This window comes from Spermophilus citellus (assembly GCF_964194105.1).
Source record: "Spermophilus citellus genome assembly, chromosome: 11".
Lineage (NCBI taxonomy): Eukaryota > Metazoa > Chordata > Mammalia > Rodentia > Sciuridae > Spermophilus > Spermophilus citellus.
Window position 1 is genome coordinate 43,428,463 of NC_138192.1, and position 19,720 is coordinate 43,448,182.

The following is a 19,720-nucleotide window of genomic DNA, read 5'->3' on the forward strand; positions in this document are numbered from 1 at the left end:
TTGCAGGCGGAGATAAAGAAAATGAAAACAAATGCCTTCTTGATGTGGCATCAGCTTTATACATACAGACAATATATTATAATGATGGTGATAATGATTACATGTAAAGCATGAGTACTTAGTGATCTGCAAAGAAATCATTTGTAAAATAAGGAACATTCTTATCCAATAGGCAGAATAACTTCTAATGTTTTAATGTGCAGTGGGATAACTGCTGTTGACAATGCTAAATTGCATATTTCAAAATAACTAGAAGAGAGGATTTTGAATGTCCTCAACAAAGAAATATTATAAATCTGAGGTGGTAGTTATGCCAGTTAACCCTGATCTGATCATTACACGTTGTTTACCTGTTCTGAAATGTCACACTGTACTCCAGAAAGATGTACAATTACTAGGTGTCAATTAAAATAGAAATAAATTTAAAAATGAAAAGAAAAGTTCCTTAGAGGATGTTTTAAGGAGGCAGACCCACAAGAAAATGTAGCATACTCTGGTGAGTGGGGGAAATAAATGTGGATGGATATTGGGTTGATTTATTGTTTCTCTGTAGCAATGTGATAATTAATGTCTTGGCTCCTTGAAGTTGTTTTTCAATAGAGAACACCATATTATTTCTAAATGTGAGTTTCACATCTCATTTGTTACTTAGTTACTGTTACTAGAATGATTATATGATGTGAAGTTCAGCTTCCTGATAAATGATAGAGCATTCATTATCCAGATAACTTATTTCATGTGAGATACAGTTAGAATTTTAGTTCCACACAGGTTTTTAAGGAATCTTACCTCTGAGACTCCAAGTGTTAGTACTTCTTTAAAAAAAATCTATAATTATTTTCTGGAGTGATTTGGCCCAACTCTTTCGGTGCATTTTTGTGAAGTATAGCAAGTGACTAAAGCACATCCATCTGTCAAAACCACAGCCTCTGTTAGAAACTACCCAGCCCATTTTTTTCTTCCTGATTTGAAAGTTAGTTGCACAACAGCTGTTTGCAGAGATACAGGTGAAACTTATGTAAATACTGCCATATTCCTTCAAAAATGGAATAAATCACCTTCTGCATGCAGTGTGAATTAGCATATTTATTCTTTCATACCTGCCAAATATGCATTTCTCTTGTACAAGTACATAAAATAGGGGTTTGAGAAGCATAAAGCTTCTAGTGTATTGCATAGTTATAGGCCATCCTCTGAAGAATGAAATGTACATGATTTTTTTATACATATAAAAGATATGTCAAAAATTTTCATATAGTTTGAATTGAGGACCTCATTCAGCAGAATGCATGGAATTTAGAGGCAGGGGGTATTTCTGAAGGAATCTGATATCTTTTAGTGGCTGTGACAAAAATGACTTGGAAATACCAGTGATTCTCTCATCATTAGTTTACTCCTCTAATAAAGCTGTGATTTAGAAAGAAAGAAAAAGTAAAGGAGCCACATTTATAAGAGGAGTTAGAAATTTCTTACCTGCTAGTTTTTATAACACAGTAACTATAAGCAACATCTAATGTTTAAATATTCTGAATATATTCAAATACAGTTGATTCATATGTATCTATATATTTATTGATTTTTACCTATAGGATAGAAATCGAGTATTCTATGTAGATTATGGGCCTTTTTAGGGCAGACATTTCATTTATATTGCTGTTATGTTTCATCATTCAGCTGACTGCATGCTCCAAAGAGTGTTCTGCAGAGTTCTAACATGGTAAACAATGCTGCAATTGAGGTGACTGTTGTTGCTTTTCCTTATTAATGAAGAACATTTAAAAATGAAATTTTACTGATCATCTGAAAAAACATTAATAATAAAATATAATGCCTTGCTTATGTGAACACTCCTGTTTATAAAATTTAATATAAATGATTTTGAGCATAACTTTTGGGAGAATAATTTCTTTGCTAACTGGCAATTGCTTGTGATTTCCATGAGTTCTACAATGCAGCATTGAATTGACACGATCTTTTGACATTATATCTGCCCTCTTTCTGAAATCACATCTATTAAGATTCAGAATATTCAAATATTCAGAATATTTAAATATTTAATTTTTATAACAGCTTTGTTGAGATAAAATTTACCTTTTGAAGTGTACATTTTGGTAGGTTTTAGTGTATTTACAGAGTTGTGCAACCATTACTAATACCTGATTCTAGAACATTTTCATCACCCTGAAAAGAAACAGCATGGTCATTAATAGTCATTCCCCATCAAATTATTTTTAATGGAAGAAAGTCAGCTGAAATAAATGTAGCTACCCCGAGGTGTTATAAAACCAGGGAGACAGAATCACTGATCCGCTAAGAAAAAAGAATAATAATAATAATAAAAAAACTTGGTTGCAATTGTCCCTTCTTCACATTAGGTTCCATGTCTTACTTTAGAAGGATTGCTTCCAAATATCCGGCTGAATGTGATGATTTACATGCATTCATAATGGTTTTCTTCAATATAGGCTTCGAATTTCCTGAGGACTCAGGTAATCTAAATGGAAGGAGTGGCTAAGGAAATTCTTTTAAAACAATTTTTATAGCACATCCTTTATTTCTTTGCTAATTGAATATTTATCTGGTCTAGTTTAGGGGGGAAGTGGTTTAAGAGATTTGCCTTGCAAACTTGTTAATAAACAAACATATATTTATGTCATTGGTTTCTTTGTGGCTGATGGAGATTGTTAGGGTTAAGAACCACTTATTGCATGTAAACATCATCCTCAGGATGCGCTTTGTCCTATAGGAGTTATTTTATTTATTTATTTTATGTGGTGCTTAGGATCGAACCCAGTGCCTCATATGTGTGAGGCAAGCACTCTACACTGAGCCACAAACCCAGTCCCTCCATTCCAGTTCTTGACAGTCTTCAGTCTATTTGTCTAGATATTTCTGACTTCCTTACCTGGCTAGAAATTAATTTAGATCATTTGTGGTTCCCAGGCCCGCCAAGATACCCAAATCCCCACAGCTGATCCTTATCACTTTCCTCCTAGCTTTTTTTTAAGTAATTTTTTAAGAGAGAGAGAGAGAGAGAGAGAGAGAGAGAGAGAGAGAGAGAGAGAGAGAGAGAGAGAGAATTTTTTTTAATATTTATTTTTTAGTTTTCGGCAGACACAACATCTTAATTTGTATGTGGTGCTGAGGATCGAACCCAGGGCCACATGCATGCCAGGCGAGCGCGCTACCCTGCTTGAGCCACATCCCCAGCCCTCCTCCTAGCTTAAGTGGGTAAATTTACCCGATTTCTGGAATTTCCTTCTGAAATTGACCATGACACATCAGAAGCCAGAGTTTTGAGATCTTTCTCCCCTTTTCTTTTGCACAGATATTAGCTATTCTTTATGAATTGTTTGCAATGTTTTCTTTTTTCCTGAAATGTTTATTTTTGTTGGTGATTTTCATTGAGAGGTCAAGTAACTTAAAGCTAAGAGTCATAGCTGCACACATTTCTTTGGTTGGCTGGGAACACAGAGGGCTCCAGGGCTCAACAAATGCCTTATAAAAGGGGGAAGCAACATTTTTCAACGGCACTGTTCCCAATCTTGTATTAGAACCTAAATAAAATGATTCCAGGTTACCTAGGGACTAAGTATGTGTTATTAGCTTACTAAGTATTTTGTATTTATTTGAAAAGTCTTCTTTTCTGAGAGGGCAGCAATAATTGGGGAATATATTTCCAACATGCAAAATGAGTTGTATCTTTCCATAAGCAAGCTTATAATTGGGCTCCTGCAGCCACACAGCTTCACATATGGCACTTATGAGTCAATTAAAGTACCCTAACAAGCAATTACAGGTTTATTGTTTAATTCAATTTCTACAACTCATTCTGTTCACACTCAAAAGTTGCATAGATGTCAGTCAGCATGCAATCATAAGCACACACTTCCTTCAAATACTAGTTTTGAAGAATGGGACCTCCAAACACTCTACCCACATACACAGTCCCCAGGGTATACCCAGGACCAGCTTTAACTTCCAACAGACTTATCTGAATAATAGCAAGTAAAAGTGATTTCTCTACTACTGACAGGTGCCACTGAAAAGGAATTTCTGGGACATTTTCTGAATCAAACAGAGTATATGGAGTGGTTGGTTAGTTAGCTATTGGACAGAAAGACCCTACTGACTGCAAAATACCTGAGGCTCCAGTTCCAGGGTAAGGGATAAGGAAGGAGACAGATATAATGTGGGTAGAATCTCCTTTGGTCAGTAAAGAAGACATTTTGTTGTTATTTTTTCACCAGGTGATTGATGGGAAGGAAAAGGAACAAAACTGGGCCAACTCCCATTGAGTCCCCTCAATTTTACCCTATTGTGCTCAAGAAAAAAAAAAAGAAGAAAATTTAATTTTTTTTTTTTTTAAAGGAAAGAGGGAAAGAGAACAGGGAAGCAGTGCAGAAGGAATGTGGGTCAAGAGTTTTCTTAACTCAGAACTGATAGTTTAGGGCTACAATTTGACTAAAGAAAAGGAAGAAAGCAAGGGATTCGGATCCTTGACCTGTTTCAAACTGTGGGAATTGATGGCCTACAAGGACCCCACTCCAACATAGCAGGGACCTCAGAGGGTAGCCATGACCTGGGCTCACTAGGCAGACAGAGGGCCTTCATGCATCCCAGGTGCTCCAGAGCTTCCCTGACCAGAAACTCCTGAGGAGTTTCTCTTTGCCTCACCTGAGGAGAGGTTGGCAACTGGTATGTTGACTGGTAGATCTCATAGGAGCCCATCCTTGACTTCCCAGGCAACTCATCAGTTGGCCCCAGCTAGGCACTCAGGCAGGTAAGATCTCCTCAGGTATGTGGGAGGGCAATGCTCCCAGAGAGGAAATCTCTCCTGAGATCTTTAGCTTGAGTCTTCCACCGTGGATGTTACCAGGGCAAGCAGCCACTGGGCACACAAGGACCTATCTCATTGCAGTTGCTGGCAAAGACCTAGAAAGCTTCTGCAGGGCCTTTACACAGACCATAAGCACATACTGCCTGTGTGGGACACTCGGATACAGGCTTGGGAGGAGAAGTGCAAATAGCTTAGAGAGACTCCCTATTTTCCTGAAAAGAACCAGGAAGGAAACAAAATAATGAGAACTAAGATAGTGTTCATTAGCATTTTTATGTTTCCTCAGTACCTAGAAGTGAAAGGGTTCTTAAGGAAGATTCATCAGGCCATAATAAAATAATTGCAGTGGACTTCTTTTCTTTCCCCAGCAGGAAGCTGGTATTCTTATATGGGTGCACCCCAGCCCAAGGTGGGGATACTTCAAATGTAGCTTTTATCTCTTTGGATTTGTGGTTGTGAACTCCTCTTGTATTCTAACCTTGGTCCCCACACATACGGGCAGCCTGGTGTAGTCATTACGTTAGCAGCCTCACTACACAGACACCTCACATGCTGTTAGAATCTTATCAAAGGGCAAGTAAAGGGTCTTAGTGAAATGAGTATCAGAAGCAGAAAGCCAGCTCATCTTATCATGTGTTTCTCTGCTCAGGGACCATGGTGTTCCAAGCCTCTGGTCTGGCTTGGGCTGTTCTCCATAGACACATCCTGTTCACCATTCATGTGTTGCTACTTGTAGAAAGACCCCACTGATTACCCAATACCCGAGGCTCCAGTGCTGTGCCCTTGCAGCACCCTGAGTGTTGTGAATCTGATTTCCATGTTTCTTCTGTCTGTGCCTCTGGCCATTAGTTCAGGGCCTGACATACAGGACATGGTGCATGAATGTCAGTTAAGCTGAGCAATTGCTGCCTACCTTTCAGCTTCTGAATGTGCCTGTAAATCGATCTCTGCACCTGAATTGAAGTAGTCCACTACTGCAGGACAGCAACCCTTATGGAAAGAACCCTTCTATTTTCCAGCTTGTCACCCCCATTTCCTGGAAATTATGACCTCTTGAGAGAAATTCTCTCTACCCTTTTCTTTCAGTGATTAGAGTTGAACTCTGGTCAGAAGCAACTTCAGGAAAGTAATTTGGGTGTCCTTGGCAAGGGTGATGAGCGTGGGCAAACATGCAGTAGCAGGCACCATCCTTATTTCGTCTTCTCAGGCAGAACATTATAATTTATGATAAGGGCAGTGACCCCTGTCCTCTTCATATCATAATTGAAAAGAAGAAAAACTTATCACAGCATGTCTGACTATTGAAGTTCAGAGGTGATACGGGGCAGAAAGACCCGCCATTTAGTAATGGTTAATAATCTGCTAGTTTTAGTCAGCATTTAAGCATAAGAGAGCTGGCCTGACCATCCCACATTAAAAGCAATTCTTTTTAAAAAATTAACTGTGAGACTCACTAAGAATGCAAACCAGTCTGCTTCATTTCTTTTGCAAAATTCTCAAATTATTCTCTTTATGTGTTGGGGCATTTTTTCCTCTTCATGCTGCTAGGATGGAAAAGAATTAGATAACAAGGAAAGAAACTGGTCACTCTGCTCCCCATCCCACCCACCCTTTTTTGGTGCCTTTATCCCAAGATTCATCCTGTGTAGCAGTGAAGAGAAAAATGAAGTAGCAGAACTTAATGCTGTATATCATGTACCTTCCTAGACACTATGAAGACACAAGTGTGACCTCAAACATCAAGGAGAGGTTTTTAGGATTCCAGGTCACCCTGTCACACCCATTTGCCAGGTGACTGTTCTTGTCTGAGTGCCTTGGCTCAGACACCTGCTTCCCTGTCATTCTTTACCAAGGAATCCAGCTGTTGCTCACAGCTCCTTGGAGAGATTTCTGCCCAGAGCTTAGGATAGCTAAATTTCAAACAATAGCCAATAATAATATCTTTTCATGTCTCTTTGGGATAATATTACCTAGGAGCACAGTTTTCCTTCATTGATAATTATAATTATTCCAATTTTAATAAATGAAATATAATTAAATATTTAATTCCAAGTCCCCTTAGACAATTCAGTTCGGGTAGAAATATAGCAAGGGTCCGAAGAAGATGTCTCTCCCTTTCCTGATGGAAAGACCCTTCCCACTAGTATAGTGCAGTACTTGATAGCAACAAAAGAGAATTTTTTTTTCCTCTGGATTGAGGCTTACCAGTGACTTTCTTTGAGTTGAAGAACTCAGGACTCAGACTTCAGAAAAATAGCAGTTACCTGACAGATAAATTCTACATAAGCACTTATTTTTTCCTGCCTGCCCATTATATAATCTTTAACTTTAGATTGAAGAACCTACTTTCCCCTTCTACACCAGTTTCCCTTGGGTTATCACCATTAGGAAACTAATGTATTACTATCTGTCTTGTTCCCTGATACTGCCATTACTGTGGCTTCCTGGGTGTTAGATTATTTATATATAGGTATAGCTAAATATACATATGTGCATGTATATCTGTGTACATACACACAATGTTTTTGTGATTATTCATAGTTTTATATATATTTTTGTGACCATGTGAGTTAATAGATAAATAGAGGGGTCATGTTTAGTAAGTTCCATCAAGGAAGAAGGTATAGATAATTATGATTCAGTGTATACTCATGGTTTCATGTTCAGATGACAATGGCAGTGGAGAAAATGACCTTAATAAGATTAATTTTTGATCTTAAGACATAAAAACCTTGTTTTGTCCTGTGCTCTCTCCTTTTCTGATTAGTAATAAGGCCCACATCCTTTCAATATTCAGAAAACCTTTGGCATATGCTTTAAATTATGCTTAGATATTCAAATCCTCATTAACTAAATTTTAGCAAAGAGGGATGTGGTACCTGTTTCTGCTGTGTGGCCATCTCAGGAAATGAGGTACAAAAGATGCAAATATGGCCAGCACTCTCGTGTGCGAATGTATATTCTCAATTCATGAAACTCTTCACTGTTGTCAAAGATCTCGATCTTGGTGCTTTTAGAAAGAATTCTCAAAAGGCCTAATATTTCAGTTTTCTGGGGGTGTGATTTTATGTGACAGCATATAGCCTCATTTTTAGAGATACCCTAAGACACATAATTTAGCAATTGGAATGAGAACAGAAAATATCCATGGGGGGGTCATATAGTCTTTGGAAGAGGCTACTCTCCTCAACATTATGATTCAAAAGAGACTCCAGTCACACTTCTTAGGACTCAAGAGAGTTGGGTGGGATTTGAAAAATTCATTCTGAGCCAAGAACCAAGAAAGGTGATGGTGGACTCTCCTTTCCTGCCTGTTCTCACAATTTATTTCCAATTGCTTTTTTCATAATACTTTGCTCTTATGGATCATGTACTAATGTGTAATGTACTTGGTTTTGTAAAAGGCACTTTATCTGTGCCAATTTATAACATAGGCATTATGATCATTCTCATTTCTTGGAAGAGAGTCTAAAGAGAGTTTCATAATTTACTATAGGTAACAGTAAAAAAAAAAAAGGGTCACTCAGTTCTGTTTGAAACCAAAACTTGCATTTTTTTTCAGTATACTATACTACATCTGATTTACTCTTCAAAAGACTTAAGGAGACTATATTTCTTTAATATTGGTCCCAGAACTATATTGTAGGTTACATACAATTAAAATATTTTAAAAATGCTTCTGCCCATGATGTATATGATAGAAGGGTCCTTTGAATTTGCAGTACCTCTGGCTATTAGTTATTTCTATTTACTTTCAATGTCTTCTCATTTTCTTTGATAGTTGTTTTGTTTTCTGTGCTGATTTTCCAGTCCTGTAGCCTTCTTGCCATATTTTCTTTGCCAGTAGAGCTTAATACAGTTATTTAATAAACCTTTGATAATGAAATGATTTCTTTTATATTATGATATTCCTAAGAAGGAATAATTTTCATTTAATTTATTCATGCTTTCAGTACTTGTGATTCTTTTCACACTGGAGAGGAAATTAGACTTTCAAATCTGAAAACCATAATTCCTGGTCTAAACTCATGTTTGCATTGCCTATTTATCACTCACCCTTAGGTTTTCCTTAATAAAGACATGGTTCTCAGACTAATGTGAGTTTTACCAAACTCTATGCTCCAACTTCATATGCATTCTGTGGCCCATAGAAACCTTCAATGTCTGCACTTGGCTACTTCACTACACCAGTCTGTACAAGAGTGACAGATCTTACCTGGTCTGAATAGCCTCATTAGTATACTGAGAGAATGTACAAGGAAAAACAATGAGGCCTTGGGAAGAGAATATGTTGTGTGTGTGTGTGTGTGTGTGTGTGTGTGTGTGTGTGTGTGTGTCTATGTCTATGTATATACTTACTTGAAGAATTATCATCCTGCTGTAATAAAAAAAAAAGAAATGTAAAAGATAATCATACTTATTAGCACTTATTTAGCCTGTGGTATGTACAAGACATTGTTTAGAATTTTCACCACTACTGGTTATACATGATCTTGTTATACTCACTTAAAAGACAAGGAGAATAAGCAAAGCAGTTAAATAACTTATCTTAGTTCTCCTAGCTTTCGGTGTTTTAGTTGGAATTTGTACTCATTGCCATTTGACTACAATATCTATGAATTCCACCATATGCTCTAACTATCTTTTCTTAATTTCTTAGGCTTTCCTTCATTAAATCAGATCAGTTCAATATAGACCTTCATAAATGCAGTATATTCTAATTCATAAGTTTGCAGAGCTTCAAAATATCATTAAGTAGAGCTTCAAAATATCATTAAGTTTTCATTTATCAGAGCTTTCAAATTCTGAAATTATTCAAAAGAAATTATAGAAAATGAATGAAGTATTTTAAAATTATTTTCATTGGAACAATTCCTCATTTATATATATATATATATATTAGAGGTTTACATTTCAGAAAGTAATGCTTCTTAAAAGTATTTAAAATTCCTTGTGATGTTATTCCATGCATTGTCATCTTGGAAAAAAAAATTAACTTGGCAAGATGAAAGTTCTCTAAATGATTCCAAATTGGTTATCTAAACATGTGATTCAAATAACATTTACTTGTACCCTACTTAAGATAATGTATTTTTCTGTATTCATCATTAATGGCTGCAATATTCCCAACAAAGAAAATGCAGGTGATGTTGGCTTGATGTACAATGGATTTTATTCCTAGGATGTGGATAAAAACAAAAACAAAAAAATAATCGAAATGAATGAATAGCTCCACCTGCCACAGAACAGATGTACAAGCTGGAAAGTATTGTGTGTGCAGCCTTTGTCATCGTAGCTAATTCCTTGGCCCTGAAGCATTAGATAGCTTTGGCTTTCACCAGTTCTAAAAAAAGATTTGTGGAATTCAGATGGACTTGTTGTGCTGAGAATAGAAAAAGAAATTCAGAATATAAGAATGGACAACTGAAAGGAGCTCTATGTACACTTGTTGTGTAATGGAGGTGTTTACGTAAGAGTTGTTAATGACATTGGTCTTTTGTGGAAGTCTCTTTGTTCCTTATCACATCGTGTATTTTAAGGAGCTGCAATAAAAGTTTTCCTAAACTATGATTTCTTTAGGATGATGAACTCGGCATATATCCATTAATGCACGCCTTGTCTAATGGCACTGTTTTAATCAGCTTTTCATTGCTGTGAGCACATTACTTGACAAGAACAGCTTGGAAAAGGAAAAGTTTATTTGGGGCTCATAGTTTCCAATATCTCATTCCATGGTCAGCTGACTCCATTGCTCTGGGTCTCAGGTTAGGCAGAAGGCCATGGCCAAAGAAAGGTGCTCAGCTCTTAGCAGCTGGGAAACAGAGAGGGTGCAGAAGCCAGCAACATGTTATAGTCCCCAAAGCCAGGCCCACAGTGACCTATTTCCTCCAGACATGCCCTGCTTGCCTAAAGTTACCGCCCAGTAGCCCATTCAAATTATTAATTCATTGAATGGATTAATCCACAAATGAGGTCACAACTCTCATAATCCAGTCTTTTTGCCTTTGAACATTGCTTTGAAGCCTAAAACATGAGCTTTTCAGGGAACATTTCTAGATCCAAACCATTGACCATTAATGGGCTTTCAGTACAGGCTAGATTTGGAACCACAAAGAACAATTCAAGACAAAGATATTTCCAGACTTCCTGCTCAGAAAGGTTGATAGAGAGATATGAAGTGTTGCCATGGAGTCTGTGTATTCAAAATACAGCCATGTTAGAAAACAGTTTAGGATAGTAGTTTTCTAAACCAGACTGACCCTCCCCCTCACCTTCTCCACATCCCCAATGACATTTGTTAATGTCTGTAGACATTTTGGCTGTCACAATTTAGAGGGCATGTATGCTTCTGGCATCTAATGGATAGAGGCAAGGATGCTGCTACATGTCTTACCAAATACAAGACAGGCTCAGGCACCCCCTTCCAAAATGGGCAATATTTAATAATGCCCAGTCTCAAAAATGCTGATCTGGAGAATATAAAGATATATCTAACTAATCAGCATAAATAAAAGTTGCACCAAAGTATCTTGCACTCATAATCAAATAAAATAAATGGCGTTGTTCCAAATAATGAAAAACTTAAGTGATATTTTATAAATTTTCTGCTCAAAGTTATTATTATTTTTTTATGACTAGAGACATGCTAGTTGAAAAGGTAGATGAGAGAAACTTTGAGAAGTCACCTATAACTAATGGGAACATCTGGATAGATTATGGCTGTGCTTGAATAAAGTCATTTAAAATTTTAACTGATCCTTAAATATTAATGAGAAAAAAAGTTTATTTATAGTCAGCAATTTTTTAAAAAAAAATACTGTGACATGAAAATAGGACTACTTCCATAATGCCATCTAAACAAAGAAACAATAAAAATCAAGCCTAGGAGGACTTTACACAGTCTTTTAAAACCGGTTTTGTCCTTTATTGTCCTCATCTTATCTCCTTTCCAGATTCCCTTTTCTGGAGTTACATCATTTCTAAAGATCAGATGGTCATGAGCAGGAAGTATAATAAATTACTTCCAAGTTATTTTGGTTGTTGTCAAAGCAGAGTTTAGATTAATAATGAAACCAGTTAAATACTCCGATATTTCCATGGCAACAATAAAAATTTAATTTCCAGGGAGCAATAAGGTTAGCTATGAACACTGTGTGCAATCGTAGCGAAGAGCGAATTTTCAAACATTGGAGAATTCTGTTTTGTCAGAGAACCAGAAGTCGACTGAAAAATCAAAATAATAACAAAAGAATTCCTACTCTTCTTTTCTGTTTTTAGCTGTCTCATGCATCTCTGATGATAACCAGTCTGAAGAAATAATGGAATGCCTCAAGCAGACACACGGCATGCCACCCCTTGTGCAGGAATGTACCGTCCCATGTAGAGAGGACTGCACCTTCACCACCTGGTCCAAGTTCACACCCTGCTCCAGGAATTGTGAAGCCACCCAAAGCAGGCGGCGACAGCTCACAGGTAGGGCATAACTTTCACTCCTCAACTTCAGACACACAGTGCTTCTCTGAATCTACCATGTAGAATAAATTTGTGTCTGGTATCTCCTTTTTCCCTCATCCCCCAGGGTATACCCTCAAAATCTTATATAACTAACATATAACATGGACCCAGTGAGCATTTGTGAAATGAATGAAAGGTGTGATCCACTGCAGGACAATCAAGTTCTTTTCTATGTAGTTTCATAGTCTTTGTAGTCTGAAAGGGCACTTTATCTGCTTACTTCTTTTGGGTAACTAATGGGAAAGTTTCCGGTGCTTCATCATGCCAGGTTCTCAATGATCGTAAGAGCAGTCACTGATTTGGAAAAAACATCAAAGGCAGATCTGACCTACATTATTTCCTTTTGCCATTATCTTGCAAGCAAATTGACCCTTTAAAATTTTAGTACTGTAAGGTAAAAAACAAATTCCACATCTAGATTCTGTTTTTGTGATATATCATTGTTTTTCAGTCTGTGCATATCTACAAAAGTGCAATGGAAATTAGAGCAACTAGTACTTTGTTTGAAGTCTGTTTTTGCCAGCAGTATACAAATAACTGATGTAGTAGTGTTTTACCATTTATATGGATCATATGCTAGAACTTTTCTTAACTGAATTCTATTTGTATATGCAGAAAATTTAACCCAGGGACTGGAGAACCAACAGAAAAACACAGGAATGATCATTGAGAGAATAATCGTGGCGTTGATATTGGAGCATTAAGTATAGGGTGACCATTTGTTCTCATGAGCAGTTCATGTGCTAATTCTCTTGGTTTCAAGACCCCTTTGTTTGAATGCATTGCTTACCTGATCACATTTATAATTTAATTTATTACAATGAATTTATGTAATTGATTAGAGCCTTTCACAGGATTTATGCATACAAACTAGATGTGTGTGTGCTTTCCTAAATGGAGGTGAAAGTATAATTATGATAGAAACATCAAATAAGATATACTGTACTTCGTGCTCTAACTTCCACAAAACTGTGCACATATAACTTGATGCAAGGTTGCCTGTAATACCAAGATAAAATAAATCTCTTATGCAAAAACAATAAAATAGGACAGTATGTGGGTGAAGAGAATAATCTGAAGTTCAGAGACCAACTTCTTTACACTTGGTTTTCATGTACATATAGAATGGTTCAGAAGCCTTTTTCCTAACAAGTTTGTGTCTCTGAGATGAGACAATATTTACTGTAGAGGGAACAAAGTTTTTAATTAGTGGCTGTTTTTTTTTTCTTTCTCTTGAAGGTTTGCTAATGATATTTGGCACCTGCAAAATGAGGATGAAAAATGCTAAAAATCCTTGAATATTTATCCATTTTACAACCAGCACAGTTTTTTATGAATTGTTAAGACATTAATGAATTTGATTTTTATTTAAGTAGACTTTTTATAAAAGTAAATATTGAAGAACAGTTATACATTTTTCTGCAAACTCTAACCCAAGGATTACTCACACTAAAAGACTATTTAGAATTCCTTTCCTAAGTTAACTGCTATTCACTTAGGTGGCTAATTGATATTTTTGTGTCTTCATGTCTAGGTGACAACAACTCATTAGTTTCACGAAATGCATTAGTCATTAAAAAAAAAAAGTCAAATGAGTCGTTTAGTGTCAATGTTGAAAAAACATAAAAACCCAGTGGTGAATTAAAAGTTTTATAGATTACAAGACATTTTTATTATTTTGAAATTAATGTTTCCACTTTGGTATCTCTAGGTAACTTGGTGGTTACTTATTATTATTATCATCTCCTGTCATTGCTATAACAAAATTTGCAGAATTGCAGTAATAAACCAATCTCTTCCATGAAAGACAATAGAAGCCAGGGACTCAAACTTGAACACCACATCATAATTTTTCTCTGTTTAACATAGCCACATATAAAGAAGCATATGGACCCAAATATAGGCCACACCCTTGAATATTGGACCATCTAGCATCTCTCTTTTCTTATTTACATTTTTAATATGAGACCTTAATTCATTATCTGGGTGTTTTCAAACTGGATTCCCACAGACTTTAGACTGGTAAGTAAAGCAGTTTATACAATGCTGAAAGAGTTCATTGGATAAAAATTTATCCAGATATGTGTATGTAAGTGCTCATGTGTGTTTATATACACAAACATATACATGCTATTATAAACGTATGGATATATATATATATATATATATATATATATATATATATACACACACACACACACACACACACACACATATGTATAAAACACCTAGGCACACTTGCTGGAAAATATTTTTTAGCAAATGAGTAGATATTTACAATATCTAGATAACTAACACATACTGTAACTTAAGTGGAAAAAGTCTTTAGATTTGTACTAGGAATTGATCTTTTAGTACTAGTTGGTTCTGAATGCAAAAGTCAATGCTGACTTTGATTTAATGTTATCAAAGGATGACTGATAATTTGGGTTTATTGTATCACAAATATAAAGACAGCATCAATGTGTACTGAATATTTGTTCTGGCTGAATATTTCTTCCATTTGCCTTGTAAATGAACATTTTTCTGTTTCTATCCCCTTCTCTTCTTCCTCCATCCCGCTCTCTTGCTCTCTCCCTCTATCCCCCTCCCTCCCTCCCTCCTTCTCCTCCTCCTCCTCCATTTTCTCTTTCTTCGCCCTAAAACTTCTTGTATTCTCAATTACTCAATGAATACTTTCTGTTGATCAGTCATGCATGCTAGGCTTTGGCAATACAATGAGGGAAGAGAGCGGAAAGAACCCAACTTGACAGAACATATAGACTTACTTGGAGATATGGCAAGCTTTTTATTATACATAATTACCACAGTGTAATATCTGCTATGTCAGCTTTTATATTGGGAACTTCATTCATCTCCTGTCATTACTATAACAAATTACTGCAGAATTGCAGACCTAAAACAACACAGATTTATAATTAATTATTTTATACTTCTATAGTTTGAAGTCTGATGTGTACTAAGAAAAGATTGTGGCTAGGAGCCATTCCTTTCTGGAGGTATATTTCCTGTCCTTTTTAAAGCCATTCCTTTCTGGAGTATATTTCCTGTCCTTTTAAGTTTAGAGAGAGACCAAATTCCTTGGCTCATGGTCCCATTCCTCCATCTTCAAACCTAGTATTACTACCTCTCTGATTACTCTTTCATAGTCATATTCCCTGTGACCACCTTCTCATCCAGGAAGAGTCTTCTGATTTTAATGATTCATGGGTAAGATTGAATTTACCCAAATAGTTCAGAATAATCTTGTAACTCATGGTCTATAATCTTAGTCACATCCAGAAAGTCTGATTTTCTGAATTCAGGGTTACAGGGATTAGAGTGTAGACATCCTTGGACAGCCATTGTTCTGTCTACCACAAACTTATGAAAGTATAGAGGCAAAGAAGTTCCTCAATCCTGATATGTGGAGCTTGTTCAAGGATGACTTTCTGGTTGATTGGGGAGGGGGACTAGGAATGGGATCTAAGGGTGCTCTATCACTGAGCTACATCCTCAGCCCTTGCTACTGTCTTTGTTAAGATTGAGTCTTGGGCTGGGGATGTGGCTCAAGCAGTAGCGTGCTCTTCTGGCATGCATGCGGCTCAGGTTCAATCCTCGGCACCACATACAAAGATGTTGTGTCCGCTGAAAACTAAAAAATAAATATTAAAAACTCTCTCTCTCTCTCTCTCTCTCTCTCTCTCAAAAAAAAAAAAAAAAAAAAAAAAAAAGATTGAATCTTGCTAAGTTGCCCAAGCTGGCCTCAAAATTGTGGTTCCCCTGCCTCAGCCTTCCAAATTGCTAAGACTACAAGCAGGAACCACCATGCCCAGCAGGGGTGGCTTTCTGAAAGGAGTAATTTATTAGTTGGTATCTGAAGGACAAGTAGGCTAAAAAGGGAGGGTAGAACCTGTGGGCATTTCAGGAGTAAAACATGTAAATGCCACAAGCCAAAAGAGCAATTTCTCAGAACTAAAAGATATTCAATATTGCTACATTGTAACGTGCCAGTGACAGAGTGGTTTACTGCAGGTGGGAGGGAGATACTAATGGCCTATGTAAGCTGGGGCCTTGAAAACCATGGTAAGGAGTCCGGACTTCATTCTATGAACTATAGAAAGTTACTGAAGAGATTTTAGTAGACAAGTGATGTGTGCAGATTTATATCACTGAAAGCTGGCTCTGAGTGCAGTGTGGTGAGAAGAAAGAGAGCCAGGTATAGTGGCAACAGGTTCTTGGATAAAGTTGCTATAGTAATTTCAGCTAGAGATTTGGAAAGGACTAATATGGGTGGTATTGGTTGGTGTAAAAACCAATCAACCAAATTTAAGAGATCCTTAATCATTCAAAACATAGTAACTTTTAAATCATTAATTATATGTAAGGATTGCAACAGAATAATAGTGTGGCATTTCTGTTTCTACTTAGTCATCCTGGGAAATGCAGAAGGAAAGGAAAAGATTGTGGTGTGAAATGAAAATGAAGAGTGGTAGATTTTGTCACATAACATTAAATTGGTCCTTGAAAGCTTATGAAAGAAACCTGTGAGGAAGATATTAATTTGGAACTTAAGAGATATAGATGCTAATTAAATCTCTTTAGTTAGCATAAAGTTGTAGGCTCAGAAGAGAAGAGACCCTAGCTGGTCCCTTGAGGAACTTCATCAGTTAAGAGAGATACACAAAGAGAAAAGTTATCAGACAAAAAAAATAAATCAATAAAAAATGTAGCTAGAGAGATGGTGAGGATTTGGGGTAAGGCTAAAAGTATATTATGATGAAACTTTGGAAGGCCATTTTTAAAGTATAGTCAAAGTCAATGCTGAATTTTCATTGATCAAGTCTGAAAGATAAGGAATTGTTTCCTGTGGCACTTTTGTTCATTACTTTGGAAAGAGTAGTTTTAAGGCAATGGCAGATTCAGAATATAAGGTTAAGTGGAAGAAGAAGAGAGTGGAAATTGAAGACATGGAGACTGGGAGTTTGAGAGAAGTACTGTATGGAAGTTTGTGAAGAGTATAGACTCGGGCATGCTACTTGCTGATAGCAAGGAACTAATCACTACTGACTGATATCTCTCTCAACCAGTAATTTCTCATGGCTGTACTATACTTCTCAAGCTTATTCTAAATGTTCCTAATGATAGAGGCAACTGGATACATCAACTCAAAGGGACAGAGTGATGAATTAAGCTATTACCTGATGAACTTCAGGTCTGACAGGATTTTTTTTTTCATATGAACATAAGCATCATGGCAGACCATAGAATCCATTATCCAGCTAACACCTACAGAATTGTGTGTGATGCAAACCATCTGACTGTAAGGAAGTAGCTCATGCATCAACTTGTAGCAGGCATTTATAAAACATATAGAGATTGGGAACTGACCAATAAAACTGCTTACATTTTTTTTCCATATAACCCAGGATGACTCTAGCTAATGGCTCATTAGTGAGAAAACAAAGTATAGAATTATGGAAAATTTTTAGTAATCTAGAGGAAGTGTGTTGGCAACATAGTTGAATCAAGTTACAGCTTGAATCAGAATCCATTTAACATGATTATCAAGTATTCATAGCTGAGGAAAAAATACTGTATTATCATTATTCAAATTCAGGGTAATATCTCAAAGGTCCATCAAAGTCAACTGGTAAGGTAAACTCATATTCTAGAATACTTTAGTTAAATGGATCTCTCAGGATGGACGTTATAGCTTTTATTCAGATTATCCAACATCTTTTGACCATTTATTTAAATTTATTGTTTGTGTCAACATTAAGCTATATGATAGCAGGAGCCAAAATGAGCTCAGTTTGGTCCATCATAGCTGAAATGATCCCTACGCTCATTTTAAGATCCAGTTTTAAAAACTTACTTGTAAGAAAAGAAAAAAAAAGAGATTTAGTACTTGAAATTGTTTGTTTCAGAGCAACCATTATTTTCTAGGAGAATACACATAAGGTTAATCAATTTTTTATTATAAATAGAATACAGAGAGTACAATATTAAATAAATTAATAAGAAATTTTTCTAGTCCTTGAGTCGCTGTGTAAAACACCTAAGCATTTTGTACTGTATTCCCACAAGAAATTATTTTTATCTTCAAATTAACTTGAGTTTTCCAGTTGCCCTTGGAGTTTCTCCCTTGTCCTAGGATGTATTTTCAAGTCAAAAGAAAAAGAAAATCTATCAGAATTGAGGTTTAATATTCTGAGACTTGTAAATGCAAAAATAAGAGTGACTCTTAACAAAACAGCTTATATGAAATTAATGCATCAATGTCTCTTGTTGGAACAGGGAAAAGCAGAAAGAAGGAGAAGTGCCAGGATGCTCACCTGTACCCTCTAGTGGAAGCAGAGCTCTGTCCTTGTGATGTATTTATATCCCAACCTTATGGAAACTGGTCAGATTGCATTCTTCCAGAAGATAAAAGGGAGCCCCAGCGAGGACTGCGGATACATGGAGAGAGCAAAGAGTGTGGAGAAGGCATGCGCTTTCGAGCAATCGCCTGCTCTGATAAAAATGGAAGGCCTGTTGACCCCTCGTACTGCAGCAGCTCTGGTAAGGAGATGGATGAGGAGTAACAGATGAGAACAATGTCACACAGCTCAGGAGGTTTGTCCAAGGTCTAGAATTTGTAGCTCTGTCTTTCCATTGTTTTTCATTCTTCTTTGTCAGTAGCACACTTCCACTCATGAAATACACACATATGAAATGCATGCACCCATATCTCAGTGATTGCACCATGATGATTTGGGATGTTTGACTCTTCACTCTGTGCTTCACCTTGGTCTCTTGGCCACTGGTTCACTAAGGGTAAGCACAGTTGTTCTACTTTACCCAGAAAAAAACAAAACTCAGGACAAATGAATATATTTTATGGTATTTGGGTTGGGGGTGGGGCTCTGACCTGCTACATGGAAGGCATTAGACCTTGGATTTCTTCTGATATAGTTGATAAAATATCAATGTGAAAAGTTTATTTTAACTCTTTCACAATACAAGGTATAAATACACCCAAGTGAATAGTACAAAATGATGGAAATGAGATGAGGCATTCTAGGAAAATGTGAGCTATAAATCAGAAAGCTGCCTCTTTTTAAAGATTCCTCAAGGGAATTTGAAATATATCTGTGAATGGAGAGGGAATGAAAGTTAAGTAGGGAAAGGGTGAGAGGTGGTAGAGGAGGCTGAGACTCATAACTAACATGTTGCTGATGAATGTCCTGCTCCATTTTTCTTTTTATTATTACCTTTTACTTTTAAGATTAAATAAGTTAGAAATTCTAAAGAGGAAAGAGATCATTTGTGTTGTAGTGGGAAATTATGTAGACAAATATATAACTTTGGTCTTAGCTATGACGGTCTTAGTCCTAAAATGCT

At 36.5% G+C, this 19,720-nt stretch overlaps 1 protein-coding gene across 1 annotated transcript in view; it reads left to right on the plus strand.

The window, feature by feature from the left end:
* The window catches only part of THSD7B (thrombospondin type 1 domain containing 7B), a gene marked incomplete at its 3' end in the record, with an annotated part of 851,308 nt that overhangs the window by 576,909 nt on the left and 254,679 nt on the right, over positions 1–19,720 (plus strand). The window contains exons 13-14 of the mRNA XM_081262010.1: positions 12,119–12,313; positions 18,635–18,898. Coding sequence (XP_081118136.1) covers positions 12,119–12,313; positions 18,635–18,898 — 459 coding nt within the window. The remainder of the gene's footprint in view (positions 1–12,118; positions 12,314–18,634; positions 18,899–19,720) is intronic.